This window comes from Nerophis ophidion, linkage group LG26 (genome assembly GCF_033978795.1).
Source record: "Nerophis ophidion isolate RoL-2023_Sa linkage group LG26, RoL_Noph_v1.0, whole genome shotgun sequence".
NCBI classification, from domain to species: Eukaryota; Metazoa; Chordata; class Actinopteri; order Syngnathiformes; family Syngnathidae; genus Nerophis; species Nerophis ophidion.
The window spans coordinates 29,387,752-29,412,376 of NC_084636.1; the positions used below are offsets into that span (position 1 = coordinate 29,387,752).

Here is a 24,625-nt window from a genome sequence, read left to right on the forward strand (position 1 = left end):
AGATGGAGCCTGGGTGTCAAACGTACTGCCCGCGGGCCGGATCAGGCCCACAAACAGGTTTTATCCGGCCCGCAAGATGAGTTTGCTAAGTATAAAAATAAGCTGACATTTTTGAATAAAAGAAACTGCTGTTCTCAATGTGTCCACTGGATGTCGCAAAAGCACATCTTTCAATTCCATGACTTCGTAGGGGGCGGGGCTATGTGCTGTCTGTCAACACTTCCGTGTCTGGACACTACATATCTACATTTATACCCATTTATACCTAAATAAATGATTTTGATTATCTGTACATATAGTGTTATACTTATAACTGTGATGCATATTTGACTGATGAACATAATCGCATCATTTCTTCAGAAAGTATAAATGACCACAAATGAAGATAGACTATTAACCGCAATGTATCAGTGTAAAAAAACAGCATCATTTTTACATTTTCAGAATGTGTTTGGTGTATTTTTAAACAAAGAAAACAATATGAAGTTGTCTTTATTTTTAAATTATCATGCCGTGATTTTACCAGTCCGGCCCACTTGGGAATAGATTTTCCTCCGTGTTGCCCCTGAGCTAAAACGAGTTTGACACCCCTACACAAGTGGCATGCATACCACAGTTTGACAATCACTGTGTTAAGATATGTAACAGGTGGTGTAATGGTACATGCTTTTGTGTTTCATGGCAGCGGACATTGGTTTGATTCCGGTCAGGGTTGCGGTCCATGAGTTCAATTTAAAATATTTGAAGAAAACATTTGTAGTAGAATTGTAAAATTACGAGATAATGTCATATAGAACAGTGTTTTTCAACTACTGTGTGCCGTGAGATAGTCTGGTGTGCCGTGGGAGATTATCTAATTTCACCTATTTGGGTTAAAAAAAAATTTGCAAACCAGTAATTATAGTCTGCAAATTATGTGTCATTGTTGAGTGTCTGGGCTGTCTAGAGCTCGGCAGAGTAACCGTGTAATACTGTTCCTTATCAGTAGGTGGCAGCCGTTAGCTAATTGCTATGTAGATCTCAGAAATGGCTGGAGGAAGTATGCAGGTGTCTAATGCTTAAACCCAAAATATACAAAAGGTGAGTGCCCCTAAGAAAAGGCATTGAAGCTTACGGAAGGCTATGCATAGCGAAACTAAAACTGAACTGGCTATGAAGTAAACAAAAACAGAATGCTGGACGACAGCAAAAACTTACTGTGGAGCAAAGACGGCGTCCACAAAGTACATCTGAACATGACATGACATTCAACAATGTTCGCACAAAGAAGGATAAAAACAACTGAAATATTCTTGATTGCTAAAACAAAGTAGATGCGGGAAATAGCGCTCAAAGGAAGACATTAAACTGCTACAGGAAAATACCAAAAAAAGAGAAAAAGCCACCAAAATAGGAGTGCAAGACAAGAACTAAAACACAACACAGGAAAAAAGAAAAAAACTTAAAATAAGTCACGGCGTGACGTGACAGGTCGTGACAGTACACCTACTTTGAGAAAAGAGCTATATTGAGTCATGGTTGGTTATGGTTTAAAGTCATATCCAGCAATTGCGACATTGACTTTTTACTGTCAACTGAGTTTAGTTTTTTAATGATTTCTGCTGGTGGTGGGTAGGGTTGGGTATCATTTGAATTCGAACGATTCCGATTCCAATTCTTTGTTTCGATTCCGATTCCTGACGATTCTCGATTCAGATTCTTCTTGTACCATGCCGGGATCAATGTGTTTGACAGGTAGTCCCTGGAAGGTGGTATGTATTGGGTTGGGAGTTTTCACCATATCCCTGCAAACATAAACAAACGTGTAATTTTGCTGTTACAGTTTAGCCCAGTATCAATTAGCTTAGCTCTAACGTGATTGCTTCACTAACCTAAATGTTGGAGATTCCACCTCTGAAAATGGATGCAGTCTTTTGACTATGTGTGCTGTGACCTTTCTGTGGCACTCTTCCATCTGTGGCACCAAAATCTTTCCAATTGCCGCTACGGTGAACGGAGTACGCTGAGCACATCGCGGAGCCTGGCTAGCAGGTTGTAAATTGTCTATGAAAAAATACGCGGGCTAATTTGTTAGCTGCCTCAACGTTGGCGCAAAACACATTATTTATTGCATATATATTGTTTTACTTACCGGATTCGGACTGCAGTGCAGTCACTGAGGTGCCAGGCTGGGCGTCGGAGCCGGAGCCAGAGGAAGAGGCAGAGAAGGACGGTCGGCGCAGCGCGTCGAAGACGGGACACGCATTTATTTGTGCTCCATGAACTCGGAGGTGCTTCATCATGTTCACCGTGCACCCTCCTAAGCACGAAACAGTCCTGTCGCACGTGTTACATTTCACCGATATTTCATTTTTTTTAGTAAAATAAAGCCACACTTTCGACCGCCGACGCCCGCTATCCATGCTTGACTGACTCGCTCGGCTATGCTAACACTTCCGGCGGTGGGCGCTTATTCGTTGGTGTTCAGCGGCTTTCTTCCAGTCGGCAGACTTATTCTTTTTTTCCGGTCGGCGGACTGGGTATCGAAACTAGGAATCGAAATTTAAACTTTTGAACGATTCCGGGAGATTTGGAAAGTTAGTCCTGGTTCCAATCGATACTCAATACTCGATACTCAACCCTAGTGGTGGGCCTTCGGATTTTTTCAACGGTAAAAATGGACTTTGGCTCAAATAAAGTTAAATAACACTGATATGGAAGATCTTTAACAATTTTTTTATAACGTTGCTATTTTTTTCTCCGAAATGTGTAACCTGCCAAAAAAAATAGACCGAAAACAAAAGTCCACAACAGAGAACACTGGTTGTCAGGAATATACAAAATATGAAAAATAGCTTCACGGTGGCCGAGGGGTTAGTGCGTCTGCCTCACAATACAAAGGTCCTGCAGTCTTGGGTTCAATCCCAGGCTCGGGATCTTTCTGTGTGGAGTTTGCATGTTCTCGGCTTCCTCCCACTTCCAAAGACATGCACCTGGGGATAGGTTGATTGGCAACACTAAATTGGCCCTAGTGTGTGAATGTGAGTGTGAATGTTGTCTGTCTATCTGTGTTGGCCCTGCGATGAGGTGGCGACTTGTCCAGGGTGTCCCCCGCCTTCCTCCCGATTGTAGCTGAGATAGGCGCCAGCGCCCCCCGCGACCCTGAAAGGGAATAAGCGGTAGAAAATGGACGGATGAAAAATAGTAAAGGGAGAAATGTGGCCTTAAAGATTTCTCAAAATGAGGCCACCAAAACAATTTAGTTCTGTAAAAACAGAGTCAAATCCATTCATGTGATTGACTCGCTCTGGCAAACTCTGACAGAGAAAAGCTGAAATTGTGACCCAAAGAAAGTTTCTAAGTTGAACTTTGGATTTTATATGAAGAAAGTAGCTTTTATTGACTTCAAGCGTTGAAATGATATAATATAGTACATTGCCATGCGTGCCCTAACAAATATTCGGACTTGTGGGATCTTCCTGCTCCTGCGTGCAGCCTGCATTTGTGGCGCAACGACGTGGCCCACTTCACCAAAGAGGGGGGCCGGGCTTCTGTGGGCCGGTCCTGCGTCGGAAGGATAAGAAAAAAGTGGTGTGGGGGTGGGGGGTACAGGAAGAAAAAGAGGAAGGATTGAAAGAAGGCCTTTTCCAGTCCTTCACACTCTTAACACAAAGTCAGGATGTGACATCATTCACAGGAAGAGAAGCCAAACAACTTTTTCCGACTCTTACTTTACTTGTGCTTTGCTGCAGACAGAACCTGGAGAACTCTGGGAGCTCGGAGGGGGGCAGCGAGAGGGGATAGAGCCGCTGGAGCTGTCCTCCAAAATCCACTCTGGCCGCTCCCAAAGTTTTCAACAACACCTGGAGCCTCCGCTGTCGGATACCAGCCAGGTACACTTCCTATTGTGTAGTAATTGTGCACACTTTAAGCTTCTATTTTAAGATTCCATTCTTTTTTTTTTTTTAAAGCCAAAGCATGCATGGAATGAGGTCTCTTTTTAGCGTGTGGCTTCAATAGACACCAGGGAAGTATGCATGATCAGACATGCTTCAGCCTGAGGCCGATCATTGTAGAACACGTGTGCTTAGCTATTGTTCTTACTCTTTATTTAATAGTAGGAATCCATCCATGTTCTACCGCGTGTCCCTTTTGGGGTTGCAGGGAGTGCTGGAGCCTATCTCATTATTAGTAGAAATCTTTTACATAATTAGGTTTGTTCGCAGTACACGAGTGATTAAAGGACTCTAGCAAGAAGTGCTTTTGTTCTGGAGCTACAGTATCTTATGACCACGTATTCATGCCCCCCCACTGAACTGCAATCATTCAGGGAAGAAAAATGATCGTCTTCAGAATCAGAATCAGACATACTTTATTAATCCCCAAGGGGAAATTAAAATTTTCAGCACAATCCCATTCAAGATCATCCATCCATCCATCCATCCATCATCTTCCGCTTATCCGAGGTCGGGTCGCGGGGGCAACAGCCTAAGCAGGGAAACCCAGACTTCCCTCTCCCCAGCCACTTCGTCTAGCTCTTCCCGGGGGATCCCGAGGCGTTCCCAGGCCAGCCGGGAGACATAGTCTTCCCAACGTGTCCTGGGTCTTCCCCGTGGCCTCCTACCGGTTGGACGTGCCCTAAACACCTCCCTAGGGAGGCGTTCGGGTGGCATCCTGACCAGATGCCCGAACCACCTCATCTGGCTCCTCTCGATGTGAAGGAGCAGCGGCTTTACTTTGAGCTCCTCCCGGATGGCAGAGCTTCTCACCCTATCTCTAAGGGAGAGACCTGGAAACTCATTTCGGCCGCTTGTACCCGTGATCTTATCCTTTCGGTCATGACCCAAAGCTCATGACAGAGAATTTAAGTCCTACCTTTAGTCAAAAGTGATTTATGACCCCCCATAAAACAATGATTTATGACCCTCAAGGTCAAAGGTCAATGATTTATGAGGGGTCAAGTTCAAAGGTTAATGATTTATGAGGGGGTCAAGGTTAAAGGTCAAAGTCAAAGGTCAGGTTCAAATGTCAGGTTCAAATGTCAAGGTCAAGTGGGTGTGGCTTACCCGGAAGAGGGTGGAGTTAAGACCTGCGGTGGGAGTGGTTAAACCAGGAAGAGGGTGGAGTTTTAAACAGAAAGAGGGCAGAGTTAAGACCTGCGGTGGGAGTGGTTAAACCAGGAAGAGGGTGGAGTTAAGACCTGACAGGGAACAGAGGAGGGTTCAGTTTTTTTAAGAAAGCAATGTCATCTGAGCAGCATGTGACCATATATTTGATAGTTTAAATGTTTACGATCGTTTGAAACAACTTCCAGATTTCGATGTATTGATGGCTGGGAATGTTACGTGTGGAGATGTGGACACGCACGCACTTCACACACACACACACACACACACACACACACACACACACACACGCAGAGGGGCGGTACAAAAGGGCGGTGTAAGGCTTAGTCATTATTTGGAGCTTTATACGTTAGCGTAAAGACTTTGTTCGATTCGGTCATGATTAGTGAAACGCCTGTGTCGATTTATAAAAATAATAAACTTACATTGACGCTCCGCAAAAAAAAAAGTCGAGTGTTTCTAAATCGTATTCAGATGCCGCCGACCGAGTCTTTGCGTGAGAAATGGGACTTGGAAGGGGAGGGATCTTTTGGATTTGTATTCAGATACGAAATGGGGGATATCTGCTTATTTCAGCTAAAAGAAAGAAGAGACGGAAGCCCTTTCTCGATATTTTCATCGTTATCTATCGTGGATTGGGAAGTTTTTGGTGGACACGCACACACACACACGCACACACACACACGCACACACACACACACACACACACACACACACACACACACATTCGTACGCACTGAAACAACTTCCATACCTCACGAAAACATATTTAAACAGATGGAAAAAACTATCGCAGAACACAGTGTCACCTAGCAACTGGTCTTTACGGTCGTTTGAATCAACAGGTCAGTTTGGGGTACAAAGGAGGGTTCAGTTTTTACTGACTTCCCATCTGACAGTTTAAATGTTTACGATCGTCTGAAACAACAGGACACGCACGCACGCACGCACACACGCACGCACGCACACACACACACATACACACACACACGCACACACACACACACACACACACCATTACCTCTGCTTTACCATGTTATTAGACATTGGTTTAACTCCATTTAAGCATTTAAACGTTAAAAGCATTGCACTTGTACGACGTTGTAATACTTTTTTTTTTACCAGCCGATGACGACGAAGTGAAAGACGATGAACTTTGCTTAAACGGTCTTACAAAGTTGGAAGATGATTATCGAGGTGTGTTTAAACCTTCGAATTATTTAATATTGTGTGTATTCATTATTTTGTTTTATAGAGGATTTGCCGTAAGATCCTAACGCGATCGTTTTAACACAATCGCAGTCTGGTGAGTCAAATGATTCTCATTTTACAAGAAAAAAAAACATGCGGTATACAATACATATATACATATATTTACTTACATCTCCGGCTCGCTCGTCTCCCTTAAAGCTGGCGGGTCCGTCAACGGCCGTTCCAGGCAGAGGAGAAGGCTTGATTGCGCCAAAGACTCCAGACATCGAATCCTTGCTCCGAGGGGAAATCATCGAAACGACGGTGAATGTCCGACAGGCACCCGCTGTAAGTTTTTCTCGTTTTCTGTAAGCTTTTTAAGATTCTCAGGAGCTTTAAAGAGCTCCTCTCACTCTAATGTCTTTCGCTCAAATGAATTTCGCGCCTAAGGGGAATGGGCGGGACTGATTCCGGAGGTGGGCGGTTGTTTCCGCCAAGCAACCTTCTGGTTGAAATGGAGTGTGGATCAAGATGGATCCCTACTCTATATTCTTTTATTTAACCCAATGTTTTTTAAATACGTGTATAATGCTTTATATCCTATGTGTTGTGAATTCCATCCTACAATATCTTCCAAGGAACCCAAAGAAATGTTACCACACCTCCCGCTTTATTTATTCTATAGATTACCTGAACTATTTCATAAACTAAATCTTGTCTTGTTTCTGATGCTATGTTTTTTTATGCTCATCAATGCACTGTTGGACTGCGAGCACACAACTACTTTCCTTGCTTTGTTTTCCTCTATCCAGTTAACTGCCATATAAATTGCTACCAATTCACCCGTAAAAACAGATAGTTTATCACTGATTATTTTATTTAATACTATGTTTCCTTGTGGGATAACTGCTACAGCTCTTACCTTTTTTTTTTTTTTTTATATATAGTTTTTGATGCATCCGTATATATCATATCTCAATCCATTTTTCTATCCGGTAACTATTTAAATTTCTATTCTTTAGTAATTGCATGTTTTCTTTTGGGTTATCAAACATCCACGGTGGTATTGCAGGCATTGGTACTGTAGGACTAACTTTAATATTGTCAATTTTAACTTTATTACATATGTCTCCTATAATCCACCCAAAACTATTCTTTTTTGTTTTCTCTTTTTCTTGGCAGATTGGTAGCACTGGACAAGTCGGATATCCTTGCTTGGATCCTTTTAAAGTTGCCCGATAAACTGCTGAGAGTTGATCTCTCCTCTTGTCCAAAGGTTTTTCGTTCATTTTTACTTGTAATACTGGCACTAGGGTTGATGTAGTAGCTCCACAACATAACCTTAAAGCCTGTGACTGGATCCGGTCTATTTTCCCAAGTCATGTTTTTGAAGCAGATTGGTAAATAATGCATCCGTAATCAATAACAGATGGAATTAAAGTTATAAATATATACATGTATTGTTTTCAACGTTAACCTATCAGCCCCCCAATCATTACCCCTCAAAGACCTCATTATATTTAACACCTTTTTACTTTTTCCCCTATTTTTTTTATTTTCCGGAAGGAACACTCCTGAAGGAATAAATAAAGTACTATCTAATCTAATCTAATCAAATCTATTTTGCTGATGTGGGTTGACTAGTTCATATTTTTATCAAACCATATTCCTAAATATTTAAATACTTGTACCTCTTCTATATTTTCACCTTAGAGTTTTTATTTGGAGCTTGTTTGGTACTTTTGTCTTTGTAAAATGTATGACTTTTGTCTTTCCAACAGAGAATCTTAAACCTCAAGCCGTTCCCCAGTCTTGAACATTATTTACCACTTTGTTAGTTTTTTGATTATTTCTTTTGACTCTAAATAATATACTAGTCTTTCATTAATCTTTTTTTTTTTCCATTACTTTTCCCCAAATTTATAATTTCCTGCCTCTTCCGGGTCTTACCCTGACTTGCATATTGGAATTGTTACCGCTAATTTTCCCCTCTGCCGGTCATTCTCCTTCTTCATATATCCTGTCATATCATTTCAAGACCACTTCTTTGACGATGCCACCTAAGTTTTTGATCATTTGATAACCCGCTAGGTCTTTCCCCGGTGACGTATTTTTAACCTTTTTCAAAATTCGAACCATTTCATTCAAAGAAAATGTCATATCCATAGTGTTGGTAAAGCTATTAACGTTGTCTTCCATCATTTCCCCAATATTTAAACTCATTGTTTTTTCTCTCTTTTGTTTTTCCACATTTCTCAAATTATCATTACTGTGCACTTCAACACATGTTTTTGCTAAAGGTTCTGCTGTTTCTTTACCCGTGACTACATCTTCTTTGATAAATGTGGCACATCATCCTCTTTACCCTTCATTCCTATCTTTACGAATCGTTATATATCCTTTTATTATAAAGTTTAATTTTGGCTTCAACCCTGTTTCTTGAATACAAATTATACGTGGTTTAGTTTTCATATTTTTAATATATCCCTTTAATTCATGTTCGGTTGCTATCAAACTTCTGGCATTCCACCGGACCATTAACAGGGTGTTGGAATGTGGTAACATGACTCCGTCACGTCTACTCTCCGTAGTACAGCTTGCACCCGGTACCAAGATAGTTCTTTCAACAACTTTGATGCTGCTTTGACAATTATTTTGATCTTCTCAGTCTTATTTTTACTTTCATTTTGTATCAAAGCTGAGTTGTGCTCTCTGGTTTATTTTGCAAATGAACCGACAGAACATGATCATGTACAAGACTCGCCTACCCACAATGCACTGCAACCCAACGCTCCTGGTCGGATGTTTTTTTCGGGGTTCATGGAGAGATGCGGTAAAGAGTGGTAGCCAAGACACACGGTCACACACGGTCACACACGGTCACACACGGTCACACTCGGCAATTATTTTGACCTGGGGAGCAGATATAGAGGAAAAAAAATTTGTCTGGGGGGCCGGGATATCTGATTTTCAGGTACAAAAAACTTCACAATGACACAAAATAAACACAACAGTTAAACCTCACACTAAAAACAAGACATTGACTTGTACGTTCAAAAGACAGAATAGAACAAGTCAAGACATGCAATGCCATCTACAAAATGTTATGTAAATGTTAGTCATTACACACGCGGCTATGGTTTTGATGTATTTGTTGCAGACATGTTTACGTCAAGTAACATCACATGGTTCCATTTGCACCTTTCAACAAATCTGAAAAGGAATATTAAGAAGTAAAACTTATATTTAATCCTACCTCTTCTCCGAGCACACGGTGACCGTACATACGGGTCGAAAAATGTTGACCTAATTCAGCATTTCTCAAAGTGTGGGGAATAGAGACATGACAGGTGGGGCGCGAGGAAAGGGAGGAAATTTTTTATTTTTGATTTTTTTTTTACTATGCTTTCATTTTCTATACACACTGTAAATCACTTTGTGATTCTGTCTGTGAAATCCGCCGTATAAATAAATGTAAATTACTTATTTTTCCTGTAGGCTTTAAATTTCTCGGCAGGAGCGAAAGTTTGACAGACATAGCAACAGTAACTTTTGCAGGCAGGTCTAAGAGGAACAAACTTTCGCGCGGATGGGTAGCAGGCTAATGTGCGAACCACAATTACACAAAATGGATACATTTGCAACTCGCACCTCAAAGGTCTGCGGAGAAACAAAAATATGACGGGTCTAATCAACCAAAAAGTCAACCTAAAAGAAAATATGGCGAAGGGTATCTTGCTCTTGGATTCACGGCAGCGGAGGTGGGGGCAGAGGAGAGACCCCTGTGTGTTCTTTGTCTAAAACGGCTAGCAGCAAACAGCATCAGGCCCAACAAAGTAAAGAGACAACTCGAGACCACACATGATGTCCAATAAATTGTTTTGTTGGGGCGATGGGGGTAGGTGGGCCTTGAGTTTAAAGTGGTGATGACAGAAAAAAAAAAAGTTTGAGAAGCCCTGACCTAATTGTACGGATCTCACTTTAAACGGCAAACCGATCATTTAAATGTTTTCACTTTGAATATGAAACGAGGAGTAAAATGTACAATGTACAATATTATCAATTATTTCACAAGGACATGTTTTAAGGATATTGTACAGTATAATTAAATCTAAAATGAATGTGATCACTTTCAGGATCATTTTATTTTTAGCCAGTAAACAACTGTTATGTACTTTTGAATCGGGTTTTCAAAAAAAAAAAAAAAGGGAGGGACAATCAAGGATCAACAATGGCACGACTTTCACTAACTTGCGTGAGGTCAAAAGACAAGAGATTTTAGACCAATGCTGCTTTGGATCTGTTCCTGCTAAACTAGTAAGTGACTTTCAATGCTCAAATCAGAATAATAATACTAATTTTAGCTACTGGAAATTTGTGTGGTAGCAATAAATACCCACCAGCGCGATACTTTGCAGTTCCACACTGACCAACCACGCAACAAACTCAAAAGAACTGTACAAGGAAAAAACAATGCAGTGACTTCAAACTGCAAATATAAGGTTTGAGTAAAATATGTAGGTTGGTGTGAATGTTGTCCGTCTATCTATGTTGACCCTGCGATGAGATGGCGACTTGTCCAGGGTGTACACCTCCTTCCACCCGATTGTAGCTGAGATAGGCGCCAGCGACCCCCACGTCCCCAAAAGGGAATAAGTGGTAGAAAACGAATGTAGGTTCCTACTGTGGAAAGTTCAGTAATACAGAATCATTGTGGCATTATCGTGTCAGTTGGACGCTATATGCGCTAGTCCTCATGGTAAATGTGGTTTTCCTTTTGGGAAAACGCCATCGCTTTGGTTCACTGGTGCGGCCAATATAAACCAAAACTGAAAATTCTTAAGTGGGGCTTTAAGTAGAGTTTATAAATCTTGTATCTGTGCCACATATAGCCTTATTTCAGTGTCAACAGTCTCCAGCTTACTTGCTACACATGTTTTGGCTCTGCCCATCCCTGTGCAGTTATTGGACCGACATTTTTAATACTTTGTCTGATGTTGTAATTACCTACTAGGCCTTCTTTGCCTTTATTTGTTGTTGTATCTTTATGTTAGCAATTGGGACTTTTTGAATGAAATTGTCTGTGGCTCCATGTTAACGAAGTTGCCTGTACTATTTGACTGATGCATTTTATTGATTGATTTATTAGCAGTAATTGCACAAAGGCATTCTTCTTATTTTAGTTTTCTGACAGCACGTAGGCGTTCGCATCAACTTTCGTCTTTTTAACAAATGGGTAAAGGGGGAATGATGTATGCCGTAAAACTAGTTGGCACATTTAATATTTAATAATAATGAATATTGTAAAATTCTATAATTTTTGTTATTTAAAGGGGAAAACCCGATTCAAAAGTACATAACAGTTGTTTACTGGCTAAAAATAAAATGATCCTGAAAGTGATCACATTCATTTTAGATTTAATGATACTGTACAATATCCTTAAAACATGTCCTTGTGAAATAATTGATAATATTGTACATTGTACATTTTACTCCTCGTTTCATATTCAAAGTGAAAACATTTAAATGATCGGTTTGCCGTTTAAAGTGAGATCCGTACAATTAGGTCAGGGCTTCTCAAACTTTTTTTTTTTCTGTCATCAGCACTTTAGACTCAAGGCCCACCTACCCCCATCGCCCCAACAAAACAATTTATTGGACATCATGTGTGGTCTCGAGTTGTCTCTTTGCTTTGTTGGGTCTCAGGCTGTCTGCTGCTAGCCGTTTTAGACAAAGAACACACAGGGGTCTCTCCTCTGCCCCCACCTCCGCTGCCGTGAATCCAAGAGCAAGATACCCTTCGCCATATTTTCTTTTAGGTTGACTTTTTGGTTGATTAGACCCGTCATATTTTTGTTTCTCCGCAGACCTTTGAGGTGCGAGTTGCAAATGTATCCATTTTGTGTAATTGTGGTCCGCACATTAGCCTGCTACCCATCCGCGCGAAAGTTTGTTCCTCTTAGCCCTGCCTGCAAAAGTTACTGTTGCTATGTCTGTCAAACTTTCGCTCCTGCCGAGAAATTTAAAGCCTACAGGAAAAATAAGTAATTTACATTTATTTATACGGCGGATTTCACAGACAGAATCACAAAGTGATTTACAGTGTGTATAGAAAATGAAAGCATAGTAAAAAAAAATCAAAAATCAAAAATTTCCTCCCTTTCCTCGCGCCCCACCTGTCATGTCTCTATTCCCCAGACTTTGAGAAATGCTGAATTAGGTCAACATTTTTCGACCCGTATGTACAGTCACCGTGTGCTCGGAGAAGAGGTAGGATTAAATATAAGTTTTACTTCTTAATATTCCTTTTCAGATTTGTTGAAAGGTGCAAATGGAACCATGTGATGTTACTTGACGTAAACATGTCTGTAACAAATACATCAAAACCATAGCCGCGTGTGTAATGACTAACATTTACATAACATTTTGTAGATGGCATTGCATGTCTTGACTTGTTCTATTCTGTCTTTTGAACGTACAAGTCAATGTCTTGTTTTTAGTGTGAGGTTTAACTGTTGTGTTTATTTTGTGTCATTGTGAAGTTTTTTGTACCTGAAAATCAGATATCCCGGCCCCCCAGACACATTTTTTCCTCTATATCTGCTCCCCAGGTCAAAATAATTGCCGAGTGTGACCGTGTGTGACCGTGTGTGACCGTGTGTGACCGTGTGTCTTGGCTACCACTCTTTACCGCATCTCTCCATGAACCCCGAAAAAAACATCCGACCAGGAGCGTTGGGTTGCAGTGCATTGTGGGTAGGCGAGTCTTGTACATGATCATGTTCTGTCGGTTCATTTGCAAAATAAACCAGAGAGCACAACTCAGCTTTGATACAAAATGAAAGTAAAAATAAGACTGAGAAGATCAAAATAATTGTCAAAGCAGCATCAAAGTTGTTGAAAGAACTATCTTGGTACCGGGTGCAAGCTGTACTACGGAGAGTAGACGTGACGGAGTCATGTTACCACATTCCAACACCCTGTTAATGGTCCGGTGGAATGCCAGAAGTTTGATAGCAACCGAACATGAATTAAAGGGATATATTAAAAATATGAAAACTAAACCACGTATAATTTGTATTCAAGAAACAGGGCTGAAGCCAAAATTAAACTTTATAATAAAAGGATATATAACGATTCGTAAAGATAGGAATGAAGGGTAAAGAGGATGATGTGCCACATTTATCAAAGAAGATGTAGTCACGGGTAAAGAAACAGCAGAACCTTTAGCAAAAACATTTGTTAAAGTGCACGGTAATGATAATTTGAGAAATGTGGAAAAACAAAAGAGAGAAAAAACAATGAGTTTAAATATTGGGGAAATGATGGAAGACAACGTTAATAGCTTTACCAACACTATGGATATGACATTTTCTTTGAATGAAATGGTTCGAATTTTGAAAAAGGTTAAAAATACGTCACCGGGGAAAGACCTAGCGGGTTATCAAATGATCAAAAACTTAGGTGGCATCGTCAAAGAAGTGGTCTTGAAATGATATGACAGGATATATGAAGAAGGAGAATGACCGGCAGAGGGGAAAATTAGCGGTAACAATTCCAATATGCAAGTCAGGGTAAGACCCGGAAGAGGCAGGAAATTATAAATTTGGGGAAAAGTAATGGAAAAAAAAAAAGATTAATGAAAGACTAGTATATTATTTAGAGTCAAAAGAAATAATCAAAAAACTAACAAAGTGGTAAATAATGTTCAAGACTGGGGAACGGCTTGAGGTTTAAGATTCTCTGTTGGAAAGACAAAAGTCATACATTTTACAAAGACAAAAGTACCAAACAAGCTCCAAATAAAAACTCTAAGGTGAAAATATAGAAGAGGTACAAGTATTTAAATATTTAGGAATATGGTTTGATAAAAATATGAACTAGTCAACCCACATCAGCAAAATAGATTTGATTAGATTAGATTAGATAGTACTTTATTTATTCCTTCAGGAGTGTTCCTTCCGGAAAATAAAAAAAATAGGGGAAAAAGTAAAAAGGTGTTAAATATAATGAGGTCTTTGAGGGGTAATGATTGGGGGGCTGATAGGTTAACGTTGAAAACAATACATGTATATATTTATAACTTTAATTCCATCTGTTATTGATTACGGATGCATTATTTACCAATCTGCTTCAAAAACATGACTTGGGAAAATAGACCGGATCCAGTCACAGGCTTTAAGGTTATGTTGTGGAGCTACTACATCAACCCTAGTGCCAGTATTACAAGTAAAAATGAACGAAAAACCTTTGGACAAGAGGAGAGATCAACTCTCAGCAGTTTATCGGGCAACTTTAAAAGGATCCAAGCAAGGATATCCGACTTGTCCAGTGCTACCAATCTGCCAAGAAAAAGAGAAAACAAAAAAGAATAGTTTTGGGTGGATTATAGGAGACATATGTAATAAAGTTAAAATTGACAATATTAAAGTTAGTCCTACAGTACCAATGCCTGCAATACCACCGTGGATGTTTGATAACCCAAAAGAAAACATGCAATTACTAAAGAATAGAAATTTAAATAGTTACCGGATAGAAAAATGGATTGAGATATGATATATACGGATGCATCAAAAACTATATATAAAAAAAAAAAAAAAAGGTAAGAGCTGTAGCAGTTATCCCACAAGGAAACATAGTATTAAATAAAATAATCAGTGATAAACTATCTGTTTTTACGGGTGAATTGGTAGCAATTTATATGGCAGTTAACTGGATAGAGGAAAACAAAGCAAGGAAAGTAGTTGTGTGCTCGCAGTCCAACAGTGCATTGATGAGCATAAAAAAACATAGCATCAGAAACAAGACAAGATTTAGTTTATGAAATAGTTCAGGTAATCTATAGAATAAATAAAGCGGGAGGTGTGGTAACATTTCTTTGGGTTCCTTGGAAGATATTGTAGGATGGAATTCACAACACATAGGATATAAAGCATTATACACGTATTTAAAAAACATTGGGTTAAATAAAAGAATATAGAGTAGGGATCCATCTTGATCCACACTCCATTTCAACCAGAAGGTTGCTTGGCGGAAACAACCGCCCACCTCCGGAATCAGTCCCCGCCCATTCCCCTTAGGCGCGAAATTCATTTGAGCGAAAGACATTAGAGTGAGAGGAGCTCTTTAAAGCTCCTGAGAATCTTAAAAAGCTTACAGAAAACGAGAAAAACTTACAGCGGGTGCCTGTCGGACATTCACCGTCGTTTTCGATGATTTCCCCTCGGAGCAAGGATTCGATGTCTGGAGTCTTTGGCGCAATCAAGCCTTCTCCTCTGCCTGGAACGGCCGTTGACGGACCCGCCAGCTTTAAGGGAGACGAGCGAGCCGGAGATGTAAGTAAATATATGTATATATGTATTGTATACCGCATGTTTTTTTTCTTGTAAAATGAGAATCATTTGACTCACCAGACTGCGATTGTGTTAAAACGATCGCGTTAGGATCTTACGGCAAATCCTCTATAAAACAAAATAATGAATACACACAATATTAAATAATTCGAAGGTTTAAACACACCTCGATAATCATCTTCCAACTTTGTAAGACCGTTTAAGCAAAGTTCATCGTCTTTCACTTCGTCGTCATCGGCTGGTAAAAAAAAAAGTATTACAACGTCGTACAAGTGCAATGCTTTTAACGTTTAAATGCTTAAATGGAGTTAAACCAATGTCTAATAACATGGTAAAGCAGAGGTAATGGTGTGTGTGTGTGTGTGTGTGTGTGTGTGTGTGTGTGCGTGTGTGTGTGTATGTGTGTGTGTGTGCGTGCGTGCGTGTGTGCGTGCGTGCGTGCGTGTGTGCGTGCGTGCGTGTCCTGTTGTTTCAGACGATCGTAAACATTTAAACTGTCAGATGGGAAGTCAGTAAAAACTGAACCCTCCTTTGTACCCCAAACTGACCTGTTGATTCAAACGACCGTAAAGACCAGTTGCTAGGTGACACTGTGTTCTGCGATAGTTTTTTCCATCTGTTTAAATATGTTTTCGTGAGGTATGGAAGTTGTTTCAGTGCGTACGAATGTGTGTGTGTGTGTGTGTGTGTGTGTGTGTGTGTGTGCGTGTGTGTGTGTGCGTGTGTGTGTGTGCGTGTCCACCAAAAACTTCCCAATCCACGATAGATAACGATGAAAATATCGAGAAAGGGCTTCCGTCTCTTCTTTCTTTTAGCTGAAATAAGCAGATATCCCCCATTTCGTATCTGAATACAAATCCAAAAGATCCCTCCCCTTCCAAGTCCCATTTCTCACGCAAAGACTCGGTCGGCGGCATCTGAATACGATTTAGAAACACTCGACTTTTTTTTTTGCGGAGCGTCAATGTAAGTTTTATTATTTTTATAAATCGACACAGGCGTTTCACTAATCATGACCGAATCGAACAAAGTCTTTACGCTAACGTATAAAGCTCCAAATAATGACTAAGCCTTACACCGCCCTTTTGTACCGCCCCTCTGCGTGTGTGTGTGTGTGTGTGTGTGTGTGTGTGTGTGTGTGTGTGTGTGTGTGTGTGAAGTGCGTGCGTGTCCACATCTCCACACGTAACATTCCCAGCCATCAATACATCGAAATCTGGAAGTTGTTTCAAACGATCGTAAACATTTAAACTATCAAATATATGGTCACATGCTGCTCAGATGACATTGCTTTCTTAAAAAAAACTGAACCCTCCTCTGTTCCCTGTCAGGTCTTAACTCCACCCTCTTCCTGGTTTAACCACTCCCACCGCAGGTCTTAACTCTGCCCTCTTTCTGTTTAAAACTCCACCCTCTTCCTGGTTTAACCACTCCCACCGCAGGTCTTAACTCCACCCTCTTCCGGGTAAGCCACACCCACTTGACCTTGACATTTGAACCTGACATTTGAACCTGACCTTTGACTTTGACCTTTAACCTTGACCCCCTCATAAATCATTAACCTTTGAACTTGACCCCTCATAAATCATTGACCTTTGACCTTGAGGGTCATAAATCATTGTTTTATGGGGGGTCATAAATCACTTTTGACTAAAGGTAGGGACTTAAATTCTCTCATGACCATAGGTGAGGATGGGAACGTAGATCGACCGGTAAATTGAGAGCTTTGCCTTCCGACTCAGCTCCTTCTTCACCACAACGGATCGGTACAACGTCAGCATTACTGAAGATTCAAGATCAGACAAACATTACAGGGAGACAGAACAGGATCGCTGACGGGTCTGCCAACTTCCGGCGCCCCTTACAAAAAAGGTGAGATACAGATACTTGCAGATCTTCTTTGCAAAATTACCAGAATTTTTGAAGAGGTTTTTGTGTATCGGTGCCCAAAAATCCAAACGGCACATTTTTCACACGCAAAAGAAACCGAAACTTGTTTTAATACTGTATGTGTCAAAGAGGAACAACAGGAATAAATGTCAAGTCAGCAGTATCTCAATGGAGGATACAGTGTTGTGATGCACCACACAGTCACATGACCGCAGCAGCTAATCAGTAGCAGCCAGACAGGTCAATGTGCCATATTCACAAACCGACCATGCTGCAAACGAGTGTTAATTAAGGTTATGCTCCTTATAATTGCGATAAGGATGATGCCGGCTGAATAAGCACCAATGTGTGTGTGTGTGTGTGTGTGTTTGTGCATATTGCGTCCATTATAGTGCGGCTGCGTTAAATGCAAATATGCGCGGAAAGGTTTCATATGGGATTAGAGAGAGGTGTATTTTTTATTTTGTGTAAAGTAACAAAATACCAAAATAATATTTAAATAACATAAATATTAAATAAATTACATTGTTTAGTAACCAAACTTGCACATTTTATGTAAAAGAAATGTGTTCATGACAAATCATATGTGGTATATTAGGGTTGGATTCAGATTTAAAGTTGTTGTTTTTTTTAGTTTAAGTTAAGTATGAATAAAGGCTGTCCTTTGTCACCGATTCTGTTCATAACTTTTATGGACAGAATTTCTAGGCGCAGTCAAGGCGTTGAGGGGTTCCGGTTTGGTGACCGCAGGATTAGGTCTCTGCTTTTTGCAGATGATGTGGTCCTGATGGCTTCATCTGACCAGGATCTTCAGCTCTCACTGGATCAGTTTGTAGCCGAGTGTGAAGCGACCGGAATGAGAATCAGCACCTCCAAGTCCGAGTCCATGGTTCTCGCCCGGAAAAGGGTGGAGTGCCATCTCCGGGTTGGGGAGGAGACCCTGCCCCAAGTGGAGGAGTTCAAGTACCTAGGAGTCTTGTTCACGAGTGAGGGAAGAGTAGATCGTGAGATCGACAGGCGGATCGGTGCGGCGTCTTCAGTAATGCGGACGTTGTACCGATCCGTTGTGGTGAAGAAGGAGCTGAGCCGGAAGGCAAAGCTCTCAATTTACCGGTCGATCTACGTTCCCATCCTCACCTATGGTCATGAGCTTTGTGTCATGACCGAAAGGATAAGATCACGGGTACAAGCGGCCGAAATGAGTTTCCTCCGCCGTGTGGCGGGGTTCTCCCTTAGAGATAGGGTGAGAAGCTCTGCCATCCGGGAGGAACTCAATCAATCAATCAATGTTTATTTATCCATCCATCCATCCATCCATCATCTTCCGCTTATCCGAGGTCGGGTCGCGGGGGCAGCAGCCTAAGCAGGGAAGCCCAGACTTCCCTATCTCCAGCCACTTCGTCCAGCTCTTCCCGGGGGATCTCGAGGCGTTCCCAGGCCAGCCGGGAGACATAATCTTCCCAACGTGTCCTGGGTCTTCCCCGTGGCCTCCTACCAGCTGGACGTGCCCTAAACACATCCCTAGGGAGGCGTTCGGGTGGCATCCTGACCAGATGCCCGAACCACTTCATCTGGCTCCTCTCGATGTGGAGGAGCAGCGGCTTTACTTTGAGTTCCTCCCGGATGGCAGAGCTTCTCACCCTATCTCTAAGGGAGAGCCCCGCCACACGGCGGAGGAAACTCATTTCGGCCGCTTGTACCCGTGATCTTATCCTTTCGGTCATGACCCAAAGCTCATGACCATAGGTGAGGATGGGAACGTAGATCGACCGGTAAATTGAGAGCTTTGCCTTCCGGATGTTTATTTATATAGCCCCAAATCACAAATGTCTCAAAGGACTGCACAAATCATTACGACTACAACATCCTCGGAAGAACCCACAAACTCAAAGTAAAGCCGCTGCTCCTTCACATCGAGAGGAGCCAGATGAGGTGGTTCGGGCATCTGGTCAGGATGCCACCCGAACGCCTCCCTAGGGAGGTGTTTAGGGCACGTCCAACCGGTAGGAGGCCACGGGGAAGACCCAGCACACGTTGGGAAGACTATGTCTCCCGGCTGGCCTGGGAACGCCTCGGGATCCCCCGGGAAGAGCTAGACGAAGTGGCTGGGGAAAGGGAAGTCTGGGTTTCCCTGTTTAGGCTGTTGCCCCCGTGACCCAACCTCGGATAAGCGGAAGAAGATGGATGGATGGATAAAATAATAAAGGCCAATGGTAAAAAAATAAATATTATATAAAATATTATTTAAAACATTGGCATATATTTATGAGATGTATGTAAAAAAAAATTGTGAAAATGACAATAAAGGGATCATAAAATTGGTTAGGTTAGATTCTGGTGTAGCTTTTTTTTGTGTGTTAAGTGGCAAAATACCAAAGTGTAAGTAAAAAAAAAAAAAGAAATGAAATGATTATAAAATACAACAAATACATATGTAATAAAGTAATGTTTTTCTAATACCAAAACTTGCACAATGTATTCAAACAATGTGTTTATGAGAATTAGCTTCATAACATTGTTATAAAGTACTAAGATTAGATTGAGGTTTAAAGTTTCTTTTTTTGAATTTCCTGTAATAGATAAAATATAAATACCATAAAATATAAATACAATTATAAACAATAGCCTGATGGTAAACAAAACTAAATATATATAAAAATTCAAGCAATTTAATGAAATATATGTTAAAATATGGACATTTTCAGAACAATGACAATAAATTGTCCGCCCTTAGATCGGTAGGTCGTGAGTTCAAACCCCGGCCAAGTCATACCAAAGACTATAAAATTGTGACCCGTTACCTCCCTGCTTGGCACTCAGCATCAAGGGTTGGAATTGGAGGTTAAATCACCAAATGATTCCTGGGGCTAACTGCCCCCTGTGGGGATGGGTCAAATGCAGAGGATAATTTCACCGCTCCTAGTGTGACACTTTAACTTTAACTTTAACTTTAAAGGCATCATAAAATTGGTAATTTAGGTTAGCTTTTTTTTTTTTTTGCATTTTGTATTAAGTTGCAAAATACCAAAATGTAATTTAGAAAAAAAAGGAAAATAAATGAAGATAAAAATAAAACAAAAAAAAATATATAGAATAAACTAATGTTTTATTAAACACCAAAACTTGCACAATGTATGTAAAACAATGTGTTCATGGCAATTAGTGTCATATCATTGTTATAAAGTACTAAGATTAGATTAAGGTATAAAGTTTGTTTTTTTTGCATTTTGTGTAACAGATCAAATATAAATACAATTAAGTATATATAAAAAAATAAAACAATAGGCTTATGGTAAAACATATAAATATAAAAAATTCAAGCAATTGAATTAAATATATGTTAAAACATTTGGAAATTTCATCCATCCATCCATTACCTATCGCTTATTCCCTTTTGGGGTCGCAGGGGCGCTGGAGCCTATCTCAGCTACAATCGGGCGGATGGCGGTGTACACCCTGGACAAGTTTCCCCCTCATCGCAGGGCCAACACAGATAGACAGACAACATTCACATTCACATTCACACACTAGGGTTGTGTTCACACAGTGTTGCCAATCAACCTTGGAAATTTCAGAACAATGACAATAATCAATCAATCAATGTTTACTTATGGAATCATAAAATTTGTAATTTAGGTTAGATTCAGGTGTACCTTCTTTTTTTTTTGCATTTTGTGTTAAATGGCAAAATACCAAAATGTATTTAAAAAAAAGGAAATGAACTAAAACTAAAATAAATCTAGAATAACATTGGGTTCTACTAGTTTTATATAAAGGGTTTCAATGGTTTGAATCTGTGCTTTTGCAAGATACACTAGTTACTATGGTAATCTACGTCACAGTAGCTCAGACGAGGCACCAAGTAGTGTGGATGGGGAGCGTTTCCACAGAGTGTTTTCAGAGCGGCCCGCTTGAAATGCGGGTGTCAGGGACAGACACGGAAGGAGATTTTTACAATAAAGTTCTAAAGCTTAGTGATTTATCAGATGTATCGGATTGTAGGTGTTTTTTTTAATTTTGTTTTTTTACCCTTCGCGTTCATATTTCGCTGTTTGTTGCATTTTTTTGCGTTTTGCTTGCTTGTAAAATATCAATCAATCAATCAATCAATGTTTATTTATATAGCCCCAAATCACAAATGTCTCAAAGGACTGCACAAATCATTACGACTACAACATCCTCGGAAGAACCCACAAAAGGGCAAGGAAAACTCACACCCAGTGGGCAGGGAGAATTCACATCCAGTGGGACGCCAGTGACAATGCTGACTATGAGAAACCTTGGAGAGGACCTCAGATGTGGGCAACCCCCCCACCCCCTCTGGGGGACCAAAAGCAATGGATGTCGAGCGGGTCCAACATGATACTGTGAAAGTTCAATCCATAGTGGCTCCAACACAGCCGCGAGAGTTCAGTTCAAGCGGATCCAAGACAGCAGCGAGAGTCCCGTCCACAGGAGACCATCTCAAGCGGAGGCGGATCAGCAGCGTAGAGATGTCCCCAACCGATACAGACGAGCGGTCCATCCTGGGTCTCGACTCTTGACAGCCAGTGCTTCATCCATGGTCATCGGACCGGACCCCCTCCACAAGGGAGGGGGGGACATAGGAGAAAGGAAAGAAGCGGCAGATCAACTGGTCTAAAAAGGAGGTCTATTTAAAGGCTAGAGTATACAGATGAGTTTTAAGGTGAGACTCAAATGCTTCTACTGAGGTAGCATCTCGAACTGTTACCGGGAGGGCATTCCAGAGTACTGGAGCCCAAACGGAAAACGCTCTATAGCCCGCAGACTTTTTTTGGGCTCTAGGAATCACTAATCAGCCGGAGTCTTTTGAACGCAGATTTCTTGCCGGGACATATGGTACAATACAATCGGCAAGATAGGCTGGAGCTAGACCGTGTAGTATTTTATACGTAAGTAGTAAAACCTTAAAGTCACATCTTAAGTGCACAGGAATATGTTGATCGGGAGATGGTGTGACGTTCATATGTTGTCAATATTCAATGTTTTATTTTTCATAGTTAATATTGTAAAACCCACATTCTTTATTTTCATGTACATTCTAGGTGTCTCATTCAGTAAAAAAAAATTTAATTCCATTCCATTTTGAAGGCGGTCTGTCATAACGTTTTTAGCATTCAATCAGATATACCGGCCCCAAGACACATGTTTTTCTCTAAATTTGGCCCCCCCTCCCCGGTCAAAATAATTGCCCAGTATATATGATGTTATGATTATGATATGAATGATAATTAAATGAGGTGCAAGGCAACAGCTGTATCGTTTGCAAACATAGTTGATTGACAATGCTTGATTAAATGGTATTTACGGTATTTGTATTTTTTAACTGTACTTGACAATGCTTGATTAAATGGTATTTATTAGTATTTTTTAACTGTACAGTAGTATAGTAATGCAATCTGTATTGACAGATTTTGTTATTACTTTTATGTAGCTGATATAGGTCTTGCCTTGTACATCCAGCTCTTAAAATTGTGTGTATATATGAACTTTTTGGTCTTAATAATGGAATATGAGAAATAATTATTTATATGTTTTACAGTGGACAGCCAACATCTTCACCAGGCTCTGACCCCCTTGAGACCCCCTCCAGGCCGGAAACTCTGCTGCCGAGACGATCGACTGCCTTATCCTTCAAGGGGGAGGAAGTGGCCGAGCCCCATGGCGTTGTGCCTTGGTCAGGTGTTCAGCAAAGACAAAACCTTCAGGCCACGAAAGCGCTTCGAACCCGGCACTCAGCGCTTTGAACTGTACAAGAAGGCCCAGGCCTCGCTCAAGTCCGGCTTGGACCTGAGGAAGGTAGTGCAGCTGCCCGAGGGCGAGTGCCTCGACGACTGGATCGCCGTGCACGTGGTGGATTTCTTCAACAGGATCAACCTGATCTACGGCACGGTCAGCGAGTACTGCACCGAGCGTACCTGTCCCATCATGTCCGGGGGGCTGAGATACGAGTACAGGTGGCAGGACGGGGACGACTACAGGAAACCCACCAAGCTGCCCGCTTTGAAGTACATGAACTTGCTGATGGACTGGATAGAGTCGCTCATCAACAATGAGGACACCTTCCCCACCAGAGTAGGTGTGTAGAACGTGGAACGTATGAATTGTTCTGAAAATGTCCATATTTTACCTGTTGATTCTGAGAATCTACAGCTCTTTATCCCACTGTAGAAGTGGGATAAAGAGTCCAGCAGAGGCTAATTGGACAACAAGGCTGACATTTAGAAGCAATTAAATGGCCGGCTGGAGGTCTTACTTTTGTGGCGTCAATTATATTAATGGAAGAAGGAATGGCGGACTGAGACCATTAAAATGGCCCCTCACCCAAATAAATCCTATTAAGGAAAACATCCTTTGTCAGGAAGATCTGATATCCTCACACCATTAGGCCCTCATGCTTTTATTTTGAAATATCTTGCATGTGCCACATTGTGTAAAAAAAAAGTCAGATTTTACGGTAAACTACTGCCAGCTCAGTCCAAAGAATTTTACTGTAAAAATAACATCTCCGCCATGTTTCCATTTACAATAATGCACTGTAAAAACCACCGCCGAATGTTTAACGCTAAAATAGTCGCCAGAATTTTGCTGAAAAAATAAGTTACCATTTTTCTATTTACAGTAATGCACTGTAAAAACCACCACTGAATATTTAACGTTAAAAAACTGGCGGCAGCTCAGTTGCCCGAATTTTGATGTTAAAAAAAAATGTGGTACCGTCTTTAAATTTACAGCAATGCACTATGAAAACCGACCAAAAACTGTTCAGTTCCTAGAATTTTACTGTTGAAAAAAAGTGGTATCGTTTTTCTATTTACGTTACTGCACAGTAAAAACCATGACCGTTGATTTTACGGTTTTCAAACTGACAGCTCGGTCTCGAGAATTTTACTGTAAAAACAAGAGTTTTACCAATTTTCAATTTACATTAAGTCTGTATAAAAACAACTGTATATTTTACTGTAAAATTCTGGTAACAGAGCTGCCACAGTTTTTTTTTTTTTTTTACAATTAAAATGTATAGATTTTCTTCCACAATGGACTATTTCTCCTAATGCACTCTAT

General features: G+C 40.7%; 1 protein-coding gene across 3 annotated transcripts in view; it reads left to right on the top strand.

Moving 5' to 3' along the window:
• Positions 1-24,625, top strand: part of mob3c (MOB kinase activator 3C) — a 41,714-nt gene that overhangs the window by 14,638 nt on the left and 2,451 nt on the right. For 2 of the 3 annotated variants that reach the window (XM_061888110.1, XM_061888111.1), the window contains exons 2-3: positions 3,732-3,872; positions 23,103-23,639. In XM_061888110.1, the coding sequence (XP_061744094.1) occupies positions 23,222-23,639 (418 nt within the window). In that variant the 5' untranslated portion in view covers positions 3,732-3,872; positions 23,103-23,221. Of the gene's footprint in view, positions 1-3,516; positions 3,653-3,731; positions 3,873-23,102; positions 23,640-24,625 lie in introns of those variants that run through there. The other variant, XM_061888112.1, reaches the window with a different exon arrangement.